The sequence below is a fragment of the Camelus ferus genome, chromosome 24, assembly GCF_009834535.1.
Source record: "Camelus ferus isolate YT-003-E chromosome 24, BCGSAC_Cfer_1.0, whole genome shotgun sequence".
Taxonomy (NCBI): domain Eukaryota; kingdom Metazoa; phylum Chordata; class Mammalia; order Artiodactyla; family Camelidae; genus Camelus; species Camelus ferus.
The window spans coordinates 805619-823145 of NC_045719.1; the positions used below are offsets into that span (position 1 = coordinate 805619).

Here is a 17527-nt window from a genome sequence, read left to right on the forward strand (position 1 = left end):
TGCGTTGTATCTTTAAAAAAATCACCAAGCCCAGAGTCACCTGGATTTTCTCCTATGTTGTCTTCTGGTTTTATAGCTTTATGTTACATTTAGGTTTATGATACCTTTTGAGTTAATTTTTGTGAAAGATGTAAACTCTGGATCTAGATTCACATTTTTGCATGTGGCTGTCCAGGTACTCCAGCACCGTTTGAAGAAAAGGTTGCCATTTTTTCACTAAATTGCCTTTGTTCCGTTGCCAAAGGGCAGTTGACTATATTGTTGTGAGTCTCTCTCTGGGCTCTCTGTTCTGTTCCATTGATCTATTTTTCTGTCCTTTTGATAATCCACACTGTCTTGATTCCTGTACCGTGATATCTTTTAAAAATAAAAATATGGTCGTATTGCGCCACTCCCCAAAACACTTCAGTGGCCTGTCACAGCTCTTTTCCTGATGAAGACTCAGATCATTCCGAGGGCCTCTCAGACCCTGGGGGGGTGCATGTGCTGCCCCCCCCCCCGCCCCCCCCCAGCCTCATCCGAGCCCTTCCTCTTGTCAGTGGGTCTGTCTTTTTCTTCTGTCCTTCCGTGCTCTTCCTGACCTCTTCCTGATGCTCTCTGTCTCCTCTGGAGTCCTGTTCTAGCCCCTCTTCTCCTGGTTAGCTCTACGTACTTTTCAGGTTTCAGTGTAAAATTTACTTTCTTAATGAAGGCTTTTCTGATCTTCAGACTAGATTAGGACTCTCTATTAAACCACACTCTCATAACACCCTTCCTTTCTTTATTATAATGCGTAGCACAATTACTTGACTTATTTATTATCTGTTTACCCTAGAAACAAAGCTTTGTGAAGGCCAGAGACCTCATCTATTTCTTCATTGTCACATACACTTTACTTTTAGTAAATATCTGTTGACTGAAATCATGAGTGCAGGGAAGGGCACTAAGTACACTCACATTAGCTCGATTCACTAATAGAAAATTACTCTTTTAGGGGGTAAATTTTACTGGATGGGAGGGTACCACAGTTAGTATTTAGAGATTGCAGCAGGAAATTTTATTAAGTCTTTTATAGTATTTTTGTGAGCAAGTGGGAGGAGTGTCAGGTATGTGTGAAGGTGGATTGTAGTTGAAGTCATGGGAAAAAATGTTTCTGGTTTTCTGAAGGACTTCTTACTTGGGACCCTCCTATTTAACGTTTAAATCACTTTTCTGAAGACTCAGAAGGCATACCCAAATTGGTAGAATTTCTAAGTTTAAGAGTGATAGTGAATTAGATGGGTGAACTCTAGATTTTGATCTTCCAAAGCTAAAATGATTGGTCAAAATAAATAAGATAAAATAGATTTGAGAAAAATGTAAAATTCTTTAACAGGTCTGAAAAACATCTTAACAGCACAGGCTAAGAGAGAAGGATGTTTACTGTGTGGTGGTCATGACTTGGCCACCATGGCTGGCTGTAAACCCTGAGTGTTGGCAATGTAATGAATTTACCAAAAATCTGAATCGCAGACCGGGTGTATTTATAGAAGTATGTGTTGTGCAACAAGGAAGGTGCTCATTTGGTATATTCACGGATGATTGTACTGCACATAGGATAGGATTTAATTCTGGATGCCACATTTTAGACAGACATTTGCAGACTTAAAGTGTTTGAATGTGCAGCTTTGTAGTACAGTAGAATTCTGGGTCTGGAATTTCGTAAGTAACAAGGAGTCCTGGCTTTGTTATTTGTTAACTGTCTGACATTTAGCAATTTATTTGACCTTCTTTCAAGCTCAGTCCCTCGTCTTTAAAATGTGGATGTCTACTCTACAAGACTGTGATGAATAGAGGAAAACATGTTCTTAATAAACTGTTAGAGAGATATAAGGAAATCCCATTCTTCTAACTGGCAAGGGGACTTGAAGCTGTTTTGTTCTGATTTTAGGCTGGAGAAGAGGGGAGTTTGGCCGTCGGGCATGACGGCAAAGGTGAGAGCGGCTGCTGTTTGTGGATGAGCTGAAGTGCCCGGTGTGCTCGACACCCTTGACATAGGTCACTCCCTTTTAATCAGATTTGGCATTAAAGGCTTTTGTGCTGTTGTTTTCACATGTTTGACAAAGATTTTAAAGCACATACCCTGTGCAAAGCAGAGTGCTAGACATTGTGGCAAATACCAGGAGGAACCATGCTTGATCCCTGTCCTAAAGGAATTTACAGTCTAGTAAAGAAGACAGGTCTGGAATCAGATATTCTTAGGAAGTACACGTCAGCATGAAGAGGGACCAGAGGAAGGGGACCGGCGTGGTCAGAGGAAGGTGGCACGTGGGCTTGTCTGGATGCGCCCGTGAGACGCTGGTGTTAGTGCGTGTGCTGCTGTTCTGTGGTGAGGCTCCCCCCTCGCCTGGGCCTGGCGGTGTCTGGAGGCCAGGGAACAGGTCCATTCCTCCGTCTCTGCCCCAGAGCTGGAGGGCTTTGTGGCCCGTTGTCGGTAGCTGAGAGCTCATTAGCCGTGATGTAGCAGCCTTAAATTTTGGAGTAAGTGGTTTTATTTAAGCCTCCTTCTCCCACCATTTTTCAGTCAGTTAAGTGCGCTTCACTTGTTCCGCTTAACTTTAAGCTTTTACTCTGTGATTCCTGCTCACTTGAGTGTCAGTGCCTGGAAGTGTCCAAGGGAGGCCTGGTGCCTTCTGTGACAGGACACGGACAATGGTTTTCCAGCTGCCTGGAGACCGTGGTGACTCAGATGAATACTTCAGCTCTAACACTGTCTTTCTCCTGTATTTTCTTAACATTTCCACGGGTTTTGGCAAATGAGCTTCTAAAGTTTGTATAAATAAGGATGTATCCAGGCAGGCTGGTGTGTCCAGGTAGTGTCATGCTTCAGCTGTTTCCTGGTGGTCACTCCTTTTCCCCAGCGCCAGGCTGTGTCTGAAGAGCTAGGCATTTGCTTCTCTAGCAAAAGGTTAGAAGTTCCCTTAGTCCGTGAAGGTGGTGAGTCACCTGGTGTACATGTCAGTCTGATAATGCCCAGCCTGATTATGCTGTGTTTCCAAGAGGTTGGGTTAAATACAGACCTACTTCATGGCTCCAGTTCAAGTCAGGGAAGATGAATAGATGTGGGACGTTGAAACCAGGTTGGATATAGTTTACCTTGAGCTGGGAGACCTTCCAGAATGTTTCAGAGCTGACTGGGATTGGGTCGTCACTATAGCGGTCTGTTGACTGAGAGAGATCGAAACTGGCCTGTGTCCATAAATTCCGTATCCAGCTCTCAGCCTTGCGTGTCCACTTCCATGAGAGTGGAAGGAACTCCGTCTTGGTTAATTCATTTATTAACTATTGAATCATTGCTGTTTATAAAGCAATATAAATAATATAAAGATGAGTCAGAGAGGATTTTGCCATCAAGGTGCTTGGCCTTATTGGGGAATTAAGATATGTATGTAATGAACTATAATCCAAGTTGACAAGCGAACTGTAAGCACATGAAGCTGTAAGTCAGTGTCATGGCTAGTCTGAAGAAAAAGTGATTGTTTGCATCCAGGAAGAGCGGGTAGAGACCGCGGCGTGAGCCATGCAGAAAGTAGGAATGAAACTGAAGAGCAGCACAGGAGCGGAGCGTAGAGCAGATCGAGGAAAGAGTAAGAAGTGAGTATGGCTGGACAGCCGTGCTCATGAGGGGTAATGAAAGAAAAGTAGGGTGAAAAGATAAGCTGTAGCAGGATGAGAAAAAAGATAGGGGTATTGGAGTGGGTTTGTCATTGCGGACCTACTAACTCCCCTTGGGAATGTCTCGAGGACACACCTTTTACTGTGACTGTGAGAAGTGAATTTGTGAGGGGAGCCCTGACACCCGTGAAGGGCTGTGTGATCACCCTTCTTTGTAGGTTAGACCTCACAGAGGGGACCGCAGTCACCAGACTGGGAAACCTAACACAATGGGAGCAATTGGATGGGGGCAGAGGCCGAGCGGCAGCACCTACTGGGCTGTAGTGGGGGCTCAGCACTTAACCACAGGCCGCCCAGTTACTGTGCGTCCTGAGCTGTCCGTCATAAACTGGGTGTTACCTGACCCTCCAAACCATGCATCTGGTGTGTACAGCAGAGCTCCCTCACCAAGTGGAAGTGGGCTGTAGGTGCTCGGCCCACATGCACTTCTGCCAGCCTGCCGTGTCGTTCCCAGCCTGTACCTGTTGCCTTGTGTGGAGTTCTGCGGCCAGTTGACAAGAAGGGACTGCAGCCTGGTTTACGGGTGGTTCTGCCGGATACGCAGGCAGCACCTGCGGGTGGACAGCTGCAGCCCTGTCAGCCCTCTCTGGGACACCCCTGAAGGACATGGAGAAGGGAGGGCCTCCCACACTGTACCTGGAAGAACACGACTGGAAAGTTGGTGAAAAGGAAATTTGGGGGAGAGATATGTGGATAGACCTCTCTGAAGGGGCAGAAGTCATATTTGTATCCCAAGTGAATGCTCCCCAGAGAGTGACCAGAGCAGAGGAGGACTTTAGTATCCAAGTGGACAGGGTGACCATTCTGTGGAGAGCACCCAGCCACCCGTCACCACCCACTGGGCTCGGGAACGTGGTCGCAGTGGCAGGGGTGGAGGTTGTGCACGCATCTCCACCCACCCAAGGCTAACCTGGCTGAGTGCCCGATGTGAAGCAGGGACAGCACCGAGTGACCAGCCAGCTCCCTGGGGGCAGGTGCAGCACTCTGGACCACTTCCATCGTGGAAGGGGCAGCATTTTGTTTGGACACGTACTCTGGATGTGGATTTGCCTTCCCTGCGTGCAGTGCTTCTTCCAGAACTACCGTCCGTGGGCTACAGGGAGCCTAATTCACTCATGGTATTCCACACAGCATTGCTTCTGGTCAAGGAAGTCACTTCGCAGCAAATGAAGTGTGGCCGTGGGCCCCTGCCCAACGAATCCACTGTTCTTCCCGTGTTCCCTGCCATCCTGAAGCGGCAGTCGTGATAGGATGGTGGAGTGGCCTTTGAAAGACTCAGTTACAGTGACAGCTAGGTGGCAGTACCTTGCGGGGCTGGGGCAGGGTTCTCCAGAAAGCTGGGTGTGCTGGGTCAGCGTCCAGTGTGTGGGGCTGCTTTTCCCAAAGCCGGAATCAAGGGGTGGAAATGGGAGGGACACCCCCACTATTGCCCCTGGTGACCCACTGGTGACATTTTTGCCTCCTGTTCCTGCTCTGCCTGTGGTCTGCTGGCCTAAAGGTCTTAATTCCAGAGGGAGGAATGCTTCCATTGAACTGGAGGTTAAGACTGCTCCCCAGCCGCCCTGGGTTCCTCATTCCTGTGAACCAGCAGGGAAGGAAGGAGTTCCTGTGCTGTCCGGGGTGAGTGGTCCTGATGCCCAAGGGGAGACTGGGCTGCTGCTCCACAGTGGAGCAAAGGAGGAGTGTGTCTGGAGTATAGGAGATCCCTCCCAGTGTCCTGTGATCCAGGTCGGGGGGAACCACGACCCAGTCCGGGCAAGAAAACGAATTGCCCAGACCCTTTGGGAATGAAGGCTTGGGTCCCCCCTCCAAGTAAGGAACCATGACCAGCTGAGGTGCTTGCCAGAGGCAAAGGGAACATGGAACAGGTGGTGGAAGAAGGTGGTCGTAAACGCTACCCCAGTGACCATATGACCAGTTAGAGAACGAGGACTGTGGTTGTTAGGAGTGTTTCCTCCTTACTTTGTTTTGAATGTGCATGTGTGTGTTCCAGGAATCTTTGTTTTTTTTTTCCCTGTCTAACCCTTTATTATGTGACATAAAGTGCATTGGCTTTGGATCATAATGCTTAACTGGCGTGAGCTGTACATTTAAAGTTATGGGGTATCGGGGAGAAGAGTAGAATCACCCAAGGGTTTTGATCCCCTTCTGGTGAAGGAGTTAGTGTATTTTTGGTCGTATGTAGGCTAGTTGTATCATGTTATGTAGAATTGTGACCTTGTTTTTGTCTTCTTTTAGGGATGAAGTTTTAAGGAGACATGTTTGAGTGCCAAGTTGACAAAGAATTAGTTTTCTGCGTCAACTTGACTGAGTCACGGGCTGCCCAGATATTTGATCAAACATTATTCTTGGTGTTTCCATGAAGGTGTTTTTGAATGAGATTAATATTGAAGTCAGTAGCCTGAGCAAAGCAGATAGCCCTCCATGATGTGGTTGGGCCTCGTCCAATCTGTTAAAGGCCTGGATAGAACAAAAAGCTGACCTCCTGTGAGTATGAGAGGCAAATTTTTCCTGATGGCTTTTAGACTGGGACCTTGGCTTTTTGGCTGCCTTCGGAGTCAGATTGAAATTTGGCTCTTCTTGGATCTGGAGCTTGCTGGCCTTCAGACTGGGAACCATCCCATCTGCTCTGCTGAGTCTCCAGCCTCCTAACTCAGCCTGCAGGTTTGGGGCTTACTGGTCTCTATGACCGCATGACCGACTCCTAATGATAGATTTCTTTCTGTATAAATATACACATCCTGTCGGTTCTCTCTAGAGAGCCCTAATGCACATTTAGTGAATCTTGGCTGCTGTACGCTGAACCGCTGCTAGGTTAAATAGTTTGAAACCACTTTGGAGTGATTAATCCCAAATCGCTGTCTGTACACAGAGTAGAAATGTAGAGAGACTGGGGAAAGGAAGCCACCTAGGCAGCAGGTTCCTCTGGGCACCAGAGCACATGTCGTATTGGTGGAATTGGTAATGGTTTAAAGCACTTTGTAAGCATTTGTGGAAGGAAGTAGAATGCGTGAACCCTGAGGAACTCCACTTTTGAAACAGCTGCATGGGAAGGCACCTGCAGGCGCACAGCGAAGGAGGAGCTGCCGAGCTGAGAGGAAGTCAGAAGTCCAGGCTGTTTAGAGCAGACGACTGTTGTCAGCTGTGTCTGGTGCTACTGAACAGACATTTAGCACAGGGACAGAATTGTTCAATAGGGTTTCATAGAGAGGTTGTTTGTGATTTTACCTGTGGTTTCAGGGGCTTCAGAAGATTTCATGCCAGATTAGAATGGATTAAACAGAGAATGGAAGGAGGGAAAAGAGAGACAGTGTATGTAGACAGCCCCTTTTTGAGAAGTTTTGCCAGGGAAGGGAGGGTGACGGGTTCAGGGAGGGTGGGATTGACCTTGATAGGATCAGAGACACTGCTGCCACTGTGAACGGAGGGAAGGGCAACGGAAGTGGAGATTGTACATTTGCAGCTGGAAAGTGAGAGAGTTTTCATCTAGTGACTTTTACTTCGCAGTGGAGTGTGAGGGAGGGTTACCAGCTGAGACCCAGAGAGACAGAAAAGGTGTTGGAGGTCCGCAGAGCTGAAGAATGGACGGCCCCTGGAGGGACAGTCCTGAGCAGGGAAGGGAATGAAGCTTACTGAACAGCTCTGGGGTTCTTGCTAAGGTTGGAAGCCATTGTTGGTGCTGGCATCTGTGGTGGGTTTGTTTGTTTGTTTGTTTGTTTGTTTGTTTGGTTTAATTCAATTCTAGAGGAGGAGTGGGGATATAGATGGTTAGGTGCACCCAAGCATGTAAGGCTCTCGATTAGATGTAACTTCTCACTGAAAACAATTGCATTACGACCTTTTCACCCTTAAAAAGAATGTACTGAACGTAATTTAACTTTTTCTTGCTGTCTGAGGTTTTCATTGTGTTAGTAATGATGCTCTGATTGATAAAGTGACTGCTCTAGGTTCAGGTTGACAAGTTTTCATCACGCATAAGTCACAGTGCCAGGCTCTGCTGACATCGAACTGAAAATTAAAATCCCTGCTGTGAGTAGTAGCTGCCTGTGGTGAGGGTGTCACTGGCAGTGTGGACCTTCTGCCAGGGAAGCAGAACAGGTACCCTCTCCAGGACAGACTGATGAATGGGGGTGGGGTGTCCAGGGAGGTTTATTTCCCAGGGAGGTGAACAAAGGAGTCAGCTGACTTGGAACTCAGAAGATCCATTGTCACACAAAACAACTTTGAAAATAGTGGTTAGAGTTCCAGTAAGACCACAGAAGCCAATGAAAACATATGTTTTCAATAAGAAACGGTAAAAAGAAAAGTTTAAAAATTAGAAGTTGAGACTTTTTAAGCCTTCTATTCATTTTGAAACTTGTGTTGAGAAAATATGATTTCACTTGATAAGGTAGATTTCAGATTTTATAGATAATTTTTGAGTGAATGCCTGAGTGCTTTTAAGGGCTATAGGATATGATGACAGTGATTCTATGTATTTAACTCATGGTCAAAACTTCTGTGTTTTCCTTTTCTTTCATGCCATATAAACAGCTTTTTTGTTTAAACACAGCATTGACTATGACTACAAATGAAATAAAGGAAGGGAAAGATGTATGTATGTATATCACTGGATAAACATTGGAAAACAGTGAGCTAGGGGCAGTGGAGGGGGGCAGATAACGTTTATTCAGTACCTAATATAAGTCATGAACTGAGTTCTTCCATGCATAGTGAATACATTGAGTCTTTTTTTTTTAATTGAATGGAAGGCTTTTTAAATGCTATCATGCTTTACAGTTTTTAGAATTTCCACACAGATGATTTTATATAATCCCATTATAACTTTTTTTTCCCTCCAACCCCTAAATTGTCCTTTCCCCCTTTCCTCTCCCCGCTGGTAACCACTAGTTTGTCTTCTGTATCTGTGAGTTTGCTTTTTTTAAATTTTATTCACTAGTTTGTTACATGTTTTAGATTCCACATATAAGTGATATCATACAGTATTTATCTTTCTCTGTCTGCCTTATTTCACTTAGCATAATGCTCTCCAAGTCCATTCATGTTGCTGCAAATGACAAATAGCCCATTCTTTTTAATGGCTGAGTAGTATTCCATTTTGTGTATATGTGTGTGTATGTATACACACACATCCCATCTTCTTTATCCAGTCATCTGTTGATGGTCACTTAGCTTGCTTCATACCTCAGCAATTGTTAAAAAGTGCTGCTATGAACATAGGGGTGCACATATCTTTTCAAATTAATATTTTTGTATTTTTCAGGTACATACCCAGGAGTAGAATTGCTGGATCATATGGTAGTTGCACTTCTAGTTTTTTGAGAAACCTCCATACTGTTTTCCACGGTGGCTACACTAATTTACATTCCTACCAACAGTGTATGAGGGTTCCATTTTCTCCACATCCTTGCCAACATTTATTATTTGTGTTCTTTTTGATAATGGCCATTCTGACTAGTGTGAGGTGATATTTCATTGTGGTTTTGATTTGCGTTTCCCTGATGATTAGCAGTGTTGAGCATTGTTTCATGTGCCTGTTGGCCATTTGCATTTCCTCTTTGGAAAAATATCTATACAGTTGTTCTGTCCATTTGTTAATTGGGTTGTTTGTTTTTTTACATAGAGTTGTATGAGCTGTTTATATATGTTGGATATTAATCCTTTATAGGTCATATCATTTGCAAATATCTTCTCCCATTCAGTAGGTTGTCATTTTGTTTTGTTGATTGTTTCCTTTGCTGTGCAAAAGATTTAAGTTTGATTAGGTCCCATTTGTTTATTTTTTTGCCTTTGTTTGCTTTGCTTTTGGAGATGGAGCCAGAAAAATATTGTGATTTATGTCAAAAGATGTTCTGCCTATGTTTTCCTCTGGAGGTTTATGGTATGTGGTCTTACATTCAGGTCTTTAATCAATTTTGAGTTAATTTTTGTATATGGTGTTAGAGAGTGTTCTAATTTCAGTCTTTTACATGTAGCCGTCCAGTTTTCCCAGCACCACTTATTGAAGAGACTGTCTTTTCTCCATTGTATGTTCCTGCCTCCTTTGTTGTAGACTAATTGACCATAGTGTGTGGGTTTATTTCTGGGTTCTCTATTCTGTTCTGTTGATCTCTGTGTCTGTTTTTGTGCTGGTACCAGATTGGTTTTTTTTTTTTTTCCAGTTTTATTAGGTAGCATTATTACAGTTCAACTGCACATACACATTATACTGCATGTAGATTGTTTCGATTACTGTAGCTTTCTAGTACAGTCTGAAGTCAGGGAGCATGATTCCTCCAGCTCTGCTGCTTCTCAAGATTGTTTTGACCACTCGAGATTTTTGGGTTTCCATAGAAATTTAAAATTATTAATTTTTGTTCCGTGAAAAATGCCATTGATATTTTAATGTATATTGCATTGAATCTGTAGACTGCCTTGGGTATTATGGTCACTTTAACAATGTTAATTCTTCCAATCCAAGAACACAGTGTATCTTTCTACCTGTTTTTGTCACCTTCAGTTTCTTTCATCAGTGTCTTATAGTTTTCAGAGTACAGATTCTTTGCCTCCTTAGGTAGGTTTATTACTAGGTATTTTATTCTTTTTGATGTGATGGTAAATGGGATTAAGGAAACAATCTCTTCTTCTGCTATTTCATTGTTAGTGTATAGAAATGCAACAGATTTCTGTATTTTAATTTTGTATCCTGCACCTTTACTGAATTCATTGATGAGTGCCAGTAGTTTTCTGGTGGCATCTTTAGGATTTTCTATGTGTAGCATTATATCATCTGCAAACAGTGACAGTTTTACTTTTTTCTTTCGAATCTGGCTTCCTTTTGTTTCTTTTTCTTCTCTGATTGCTGTGGCTGGGAATAAGGTAGAATTCCCTATGTTGCCCAAAGCACGTAGCATTTGTTAGGGTGATATTTGACAGTAATGTATTTTCGGTGTTCGTATGTCAGGTTCATATTTTGCAGGAGACAGTGTTGGTGGAGGTGAGTGGTAGGGAGGAGTATCTGTGCGCTGCATTGGAAGTTGAGTTTGAAAGTTCTCATTTGTTTGCTTCATATGAGAGGTAGGTGTTGCCAGTAATTGAGTGGAACTCAATGAGCTGTAGGTATATAGCTATGAATGGAGTTTTTGGCTTGAGCTTAAGTTAGCTGCTGCCAATAACTGCGTTTCAGTCTCAGACCCTTGGTATGTCTGTGAAATCCTGAGTTAGATAAAAATTGGCATAGTAATTCTGAATGAATGTAGTTTTTTTTTTTTTTTTTTTGATAACTCTGTTCTCAAAAATATCTTTTGGAAATGTGAAAAGTCAACCTGGTTGGTATTTTATATAAATGGAGAATACAAATTTTAGCATATATATAAATCTAAGAAAACATAAAAAGGGTTTGTGTCTGTGTTACACACTGGTTTGAAGAAATCACACAAAAATTTCCATCTGAGATTTTTTTAATGCATAGGTGAGACTTTTAAATACCTCCTCATATTTGACTTGTCACATTTATGAAATGGAATAGGTTAGACCTAGCTTAAAAATCATACCAAATATTTTGTGCCTTACAGTTAGTTCTGTAAAACTGTTTAGTGGTCTCCATTAACCGCCTTCCTTAACCTTCCCAGGTTATTGAATCTTTGGGAATCGTTATTTACAAGGCGCTGGACTATGGCTTGAAGGAGAATGAAGAAAGGGAACTAAGCCCTCCCCTGGAGCAGCTCATCGACCGCATGGCCAACACGGTGGAGCCCGATGGCAGCAACGATGAGGGCTACGAGGCTGCGGATGGAGGTCTGGAGGAGGAGGAGGGCGGGACGAGGAGGACCACGGCCGTCCGCTCGTGCAGAGACGTCATGCAGGTGAGGCAGCTCTGTCATGAGTTGTTATTTCACTTTAAAAAAGTTGAACGGCAGTTCAGCATTTGATAATAGCTCCTGGGTTTTCAGCTGTAAGTGAAATGAATAAGGAGCTAAAATACACGCTTCTGTGATTTGTTCAAGCCTCCATGCAGCCTTTTATGCCTGACTTACATAACCTTTTAAAAAATGGCTTTTATTATATGCCCCTTATCATCACATATTTATTGTGAACCAAGTTACCTGAGTATCATGTCTTCAGTTGACTTTGCAGTTTCCTTTGTAATAATAACTGTGACCCTTTTATTTATACGAAAGTTCTGAATCTAAAGTATTACATTTGATTGCTTTCTTGACCTATCCAGTGTTATTTATACGTAATGAAATAAGTTCTGTAGCTTGCATTGAATTTTTTAGTCAATGTTTTCTGTGTACTGGAAGGCCGTAATTTCTACAATGCTAAATGCAGAGATTAAAATTAAGGCAGATTTGTCAGATTAGTCTTAAATGAGCACTCTGTTTAGAGATACTTACATACGATGTTTATACCAGATTTTTCCAGCAGTATTCACTTTATAAGCTTATTTTCTAACTTGTCATAAAGTGTTTGAGAGACAAAAGACAAACTATGAAGACGCTGCTTTCCAGATGTTCTGTGACACACACCGCTTCTTGCACATTCTTGGGTAATAAATCTCAGGAGCTCTGGAGTGAGACTTACAGTTATGATTCCCGTGCAGTTCAGATGTATTCTTGAGGTCTCTGAACTCGCCGTACTTCTCATTTTAAATCAACAGTGTATACAAGTAAAATATCCTCATATATATACAAATTGAAATTTAAGATGTTTTGTTAATTCTGTATTTTGTAGATTTTAAGGTCTATTTTAAAATATATTTATATATGCTTAAAGACCAAGTCAGTCTTTCTGCAGACTGCCAGTGACCTCTTTGTTCCATTGTAGACCAATGGTACATAGTGAAGCGAAGAGTAAAAAGTTTCCGTTAAGAAAGAAAACCGTGTATGCCTTTGAAACTGCGCCAACAGTTTCAGTGGGTTAGTGGGTGTGTGTAGGGGCAACAGGGAGTGGTGAAAGAGGAGAGAACACTCACCCAGCCAACCATGTCTGTAGATTAACCCTGGGACCAGTCGAATGACAGATGTCATGGCCAGATTCCTCTCTTACACTACAGATTAGGAAGATGAGGGGTAGAGAGTCATTACAGTCCTACTCAGTGACACCAGACATGTTAACTTACGAAGCAAAAATTCTCATTCAACAATTTGAACTGATAGCTCATATTATTTTTTTAAATTGAGGTATAGTCAGTTTATAATGTTGCATCAGTTTCTGGTTGCAGCATAATGTATCAGTCATACACATACATACATATATTCCTTTTCATATTTTTTCACCATAGGTTACTACAAGATATTGAATGTAGTTCCCTGTGCTGTACAGTAGAAACTTGTTTATTTTATATATAGTAGTTGGTATCTGTAAATCTCAGACTCTCAATTTATCCTTCCCACCCGCTTCCCCTTTTGTAACCATAAGTTTGTTTTCTGTGTCTGTGAGTCTGTTTTGTAAATAAGTTCATTTGGGTCTTCTTTTAGATTCCACATTGAAGTGATATCATTCAGTGCTTTTCTTTTTTTTTCTGGCTTACTTCACTTGGAATGACGATATCTAGGTCCATCCGTGTTGCAGCACATGACATTCTTTTATTCTTTTTTATGGCTAAGTAGTATTCCTGTGTGTGTGTGTGTGTGTGTGTGTGTGTGTGTGTGTGTGTGTGTGTGTGTGTGTACACCACAGCCTCTTTATCCTTTTATTCTTTGTTAATTTGAGCTACTATGTCTGTTCTCCTACATATCATAACATAAAAAATAAATAGTTAGAAGTGTGTTTTAAAAGACAGATTTTATAGATTGGAAGAAAACTTAAGTTTAGCAATTCCATTCTTAGGAAATTTTTTTGGAGAATATCATGTCCTTACCCATTATTTCTTCATTTCCTTGTTAACCAAAACTGATCAGCAAAAATGTCCACAGCTGTAACAATATGTTTTGAATGTTTCTTTTAGCTGAATGAGAATAAAAATATTTGCTTAAACATTTGAGAAGTCAATTGAGACTTTTAAATGACATAAAACCCAGTATTCATGGCCAAATAGTGACACACATGAGATATGAAATCTTGAATTAATAAATTGACTCCTGTTTACATTGTTGGAAGAGAAGAGAAGAATTAACTGAAGAAATATAACTACTTTCTCCTTGTTGAAAATGGAAATATGAAGCTAAGTTTGAATAATATAAATAATAGAACATTTAGGAACTTGGAGACAATTTGTTTTTAATTCTTAGCAAACCTCTTTAGTGTGTAACTTTTCCCCTAAATAGTCATTTGTTCCTGCTCACCTTTCAATCTGGTATGTGTCAGTATGGTATGTTACAGCTGAAGAGCACCTTGACATCCATTGTTACCTGAGTTTTATGACAACACTGTCAGGTAGACTGGATTGACTTGTTATACCCATTTTACAAATGAAAGAACTAAGGCTCAGAGAGGAATGTGACTTGTTCTTCATGGACAAGTTCTGTGACATTCAGCTTCATAGAACTGAATAAATGAGAGGAAGAGTGGATGGTGGTTAAATTCAGAGGCTTATACTCAGGTAGGACTTTGGTTGGAACCTGGGTTTTGCCATTTCTGTATCAATTGTTTTACCTTAGACTGTTTAATCCTGTGACCTTATTCTTAGGTAAAGAGAGAATAATATCTGCCTGATTTTTTGTGCAGAGTAAGTTAGAGAACACAATTTATGTAAAATACCTAGCATAGTGCTTGCCATGAATAAAAGTTTAACAGCGCTTACTGTGTGTCAGGCGTATTTCTGGGTGCTGGAGATAAACCTGTAAGCAACATGAAAATGGTCCCTGTATTTATTGTTGTTAATTATAATGAAAAAACAGAATATAAACAAGTAAAGTGTAAGCACACGTAGATTTTTTTTCTGACTCATTCCAGGGCTTTTTGCCACTGCATGTAGGTCAGGCTGAATTGCAAGCATAAACTTACCCCAGAGATAGAATGTGTTCTTTCCTTGAATTAAGGCATAATGGGGTGGTGAGCACATGGAGATGCTGAGGCTGGTGCGCTCGTGGGAGCTGGGAAGCCCCACTCCTTTCCCCCGTCTCTGGCCCTAGGCATCTGTTCCATCCGGCTGGGCCCGAGTTGTAGCCTTTTACAATAAGCCAGTAATCTATGTGGCGTGTTACCCACTTACTGGAATCAGAAAACCGGGTTATCAGCAAGGCTCCGGGTCAAGATGATGGAATAAAAGGACGCGGAGCTCATCTCTTTCCACAGATACATCAAAAATACATCTACATGTGGAACAGTTCTCACAGAATACCTGCTGAACACCGGCAGGAGATCTCATACAACCAGAGGTGCAAGAAAGGTTGTGATGTAACCAGTAGGATGAAAGGAAAAAAAAAGAAAGGAATCAGGGTGGCACCTGTGCCCCTGGGAGGGAGGGAGAAAGAGGAAGGGTTCCCTCGCCCTGGGAACCCCGTCACCGGTAGGGAGATCAGCAAGGACACAATGGGAGTTTCAGAGGCTTGGAGGAGTGTATGTATCAGCCGGATTGTAGCAGCGAAACAGAGACCAGCACAGAGAGTCTGTGCCGCCTCCCTGCACTCCCCAGCCTGAGACATGTGTCTGCTGGTGCGTGGGGGGTGCTGAAAGTCAGGCTTCACTGGACAGACATGGGGGGGGAGAACCCTGTGCGGAAACAGCCTGCAGGGGTGGGAACGTGGTCCCAGCTGCAACCTGGAGTGTGTGCAGGAAGGAGTCAAGTCTGCTGTTCAAGCCCCGTTGTTAGCAGGTGCAGCTCTACCTCTAGGAGCTCTGGGAGCATGCAGGTGCCTGTGGGTGCCCACATGTGGAGGCTGAGCTGCTATCTGAGCTGATCCCCAGGGGCCACGCAACTTAAGAAGCAGGGCTGAAATCTGAGCTATGCCCCAGCAGCTGTGTGGTCTGTGGGTTTACACCACTGCCATTCAATGAAATGGAAAGATAGCCCATGTTCCTGGATTGGAAGAATTAATATTGTTAAAATAGCCATACTACGCAAAGCAATCTGTAGGTGTAATGCGATCCCTGTCAAATTGCCCAGGACATTTTTCACAGAACTAGAACAAACAATACTAAAATTTATATGGAACCATCAAAGACCTAGAATTGCCACAGCATTACTGAAAAGAAAGAAAGAGGCTGGAGGAATAACTCTCCCAGACTTCAGACAATACTATAGAGCTACAGTCATCAAGACAGCATGGTATTGGTACAAAAACACACATATAGACCAATGGAACAGAATGGAGAGCCCAGAAATGAACCCACAAACTTTTGGTCAACTCATCTTCAACAAAGGAGGCAAGAATATACAATGGAATAAAGACAGTCTCTTCAGCAAATGGTGTTGGGAAAACTGGACAGCAGCATGTAAAACAATGAAGCTAGAACACTCCCTTACACCCTATACAAAAATCAGCTCAAAATGGATCAAAGACTTAAACATAAGACCAGATACAATAAACCTCCTAGAGGAAAACATAGGCAAAACATTATCTGACATACATTTCAAAAATTTTCTCCTAGAAGAAATAAAAGCGAGAATAAACAAATGGGACCTAATGAAACTTAGAAGCTTCTGCACAGCAAAGGAAACCATAAGTAAAACAAGAAGACAACCTACGGAATGGGAGAAAATTTTTGTAAATGAAACTGACAAAGGCTTGATCTCCAGAATATATAAGCAGCTCATACAACTCAATAAGAAAAAAATAAACAACCCAATCCAAAAATGGGCAGAAGACCTAAACAAGCAATTCTCCAAGGAAGACATACAAATGATCAAAAGACATGTGAAAAAATGCTCAGTATCACTAATTATCAGAGAAATGCAAATCAAAACTACAATGAGGTATCACCTCACACCAGTCAGAATAGTCGTCATTCGAAAATCCACAAATGACAAATGCTGGAGAGGCTGTGGAGAAAGGGGAACCCTCCTACACTGCTGGTGGGAATGCAGTTTGGTGCAGCCACTATGGAAAACAGTGTGGAGATTCCTCAAAAGACTAGGAATAGACTTACCATATGACCCAGGAATCCCACTCCTGGTCTTGTATCCAGAAGGAACCCTACTTCAGGATGACACCTGCTCCCCAATGTTCATAGCAGCACTATTTACAGTAGCCAGAACATGGAAACAGCCTAAATGTCCATCAACAGGTGACTGGATAAAGAAGATGTGGTACATTTATACGATGGAATACTACTCAGCCATAAAAACCGACAACATAATGCCATTTGCAGCAACATGGATGCTCCTGGAGAATGTCATTCTAAGTGAAGTAAGCCAGAAAGAGAAAGAAAAATACCATACGAGATCACTCATATGTGGAATCTAAAAAACAAAAACAAACAAACAAAAACAAAGCGTAAATACAGGACAGAAATAGACTCATAGACAGAGAATACAGACTTGTGGTTGCCAGGGGGACGGAGGGTGGGAAGGGATAGACTGGGATTTCAGAATTGTAGAATAGATAAACAAGATTATACCGTATAGCACAGGGAAATATACACGAAATGTTATGGTAGCTCACAGAGAAAAAAATGTGACAATGAGTGGGTATATGTCCATGTATGACTGAAAAATTGTGCTGAACACTGGAATTTGACACAACATTGTAAAATGATTATATATCAATAAAAAATGTTAAAAAATAAAATAAAATAAGGAAAAAAAATGACAACTTACAGAATGGGAGAAAATACTTGCAAATGACTTGATTGACAAAGATTTAATTTCCAGAGTGTATGAACAGTTCATTCAACTTAACAAAAAAACCAAACAACCCAATCAAAAAAATGAGCAGACCTAAACAAACAATTCTCCAATGATGACACACAG

At 42.2% G+C, this 17527-nt stretch overlaps 1 protein-coding gene across 3 annotated transcripts in view; it reads left to right on the forward strand.

The window, feature by feature from the left end:
* The window catches only part of SPIRE1 (spire type actin nucleation factor 1), a 140935-nt gene that overhangs the window by 64396 nt on the left and 59012 nt on the right, over positions 1–17527 (forward strand). For all 3 annotated transcript variants that reach the window (XM_032467188.1, XM_032467189.1, XM_032467190.1), the window contains one exon: positions 11304–11537. In XM_032467188.1, the coding sequence (XP_032323079.1) occupies positions 11304–11537 (234 nt within the window). The remainder of the gene's footprint in view (positions 1–11303; positions 11538–17527) is intronic.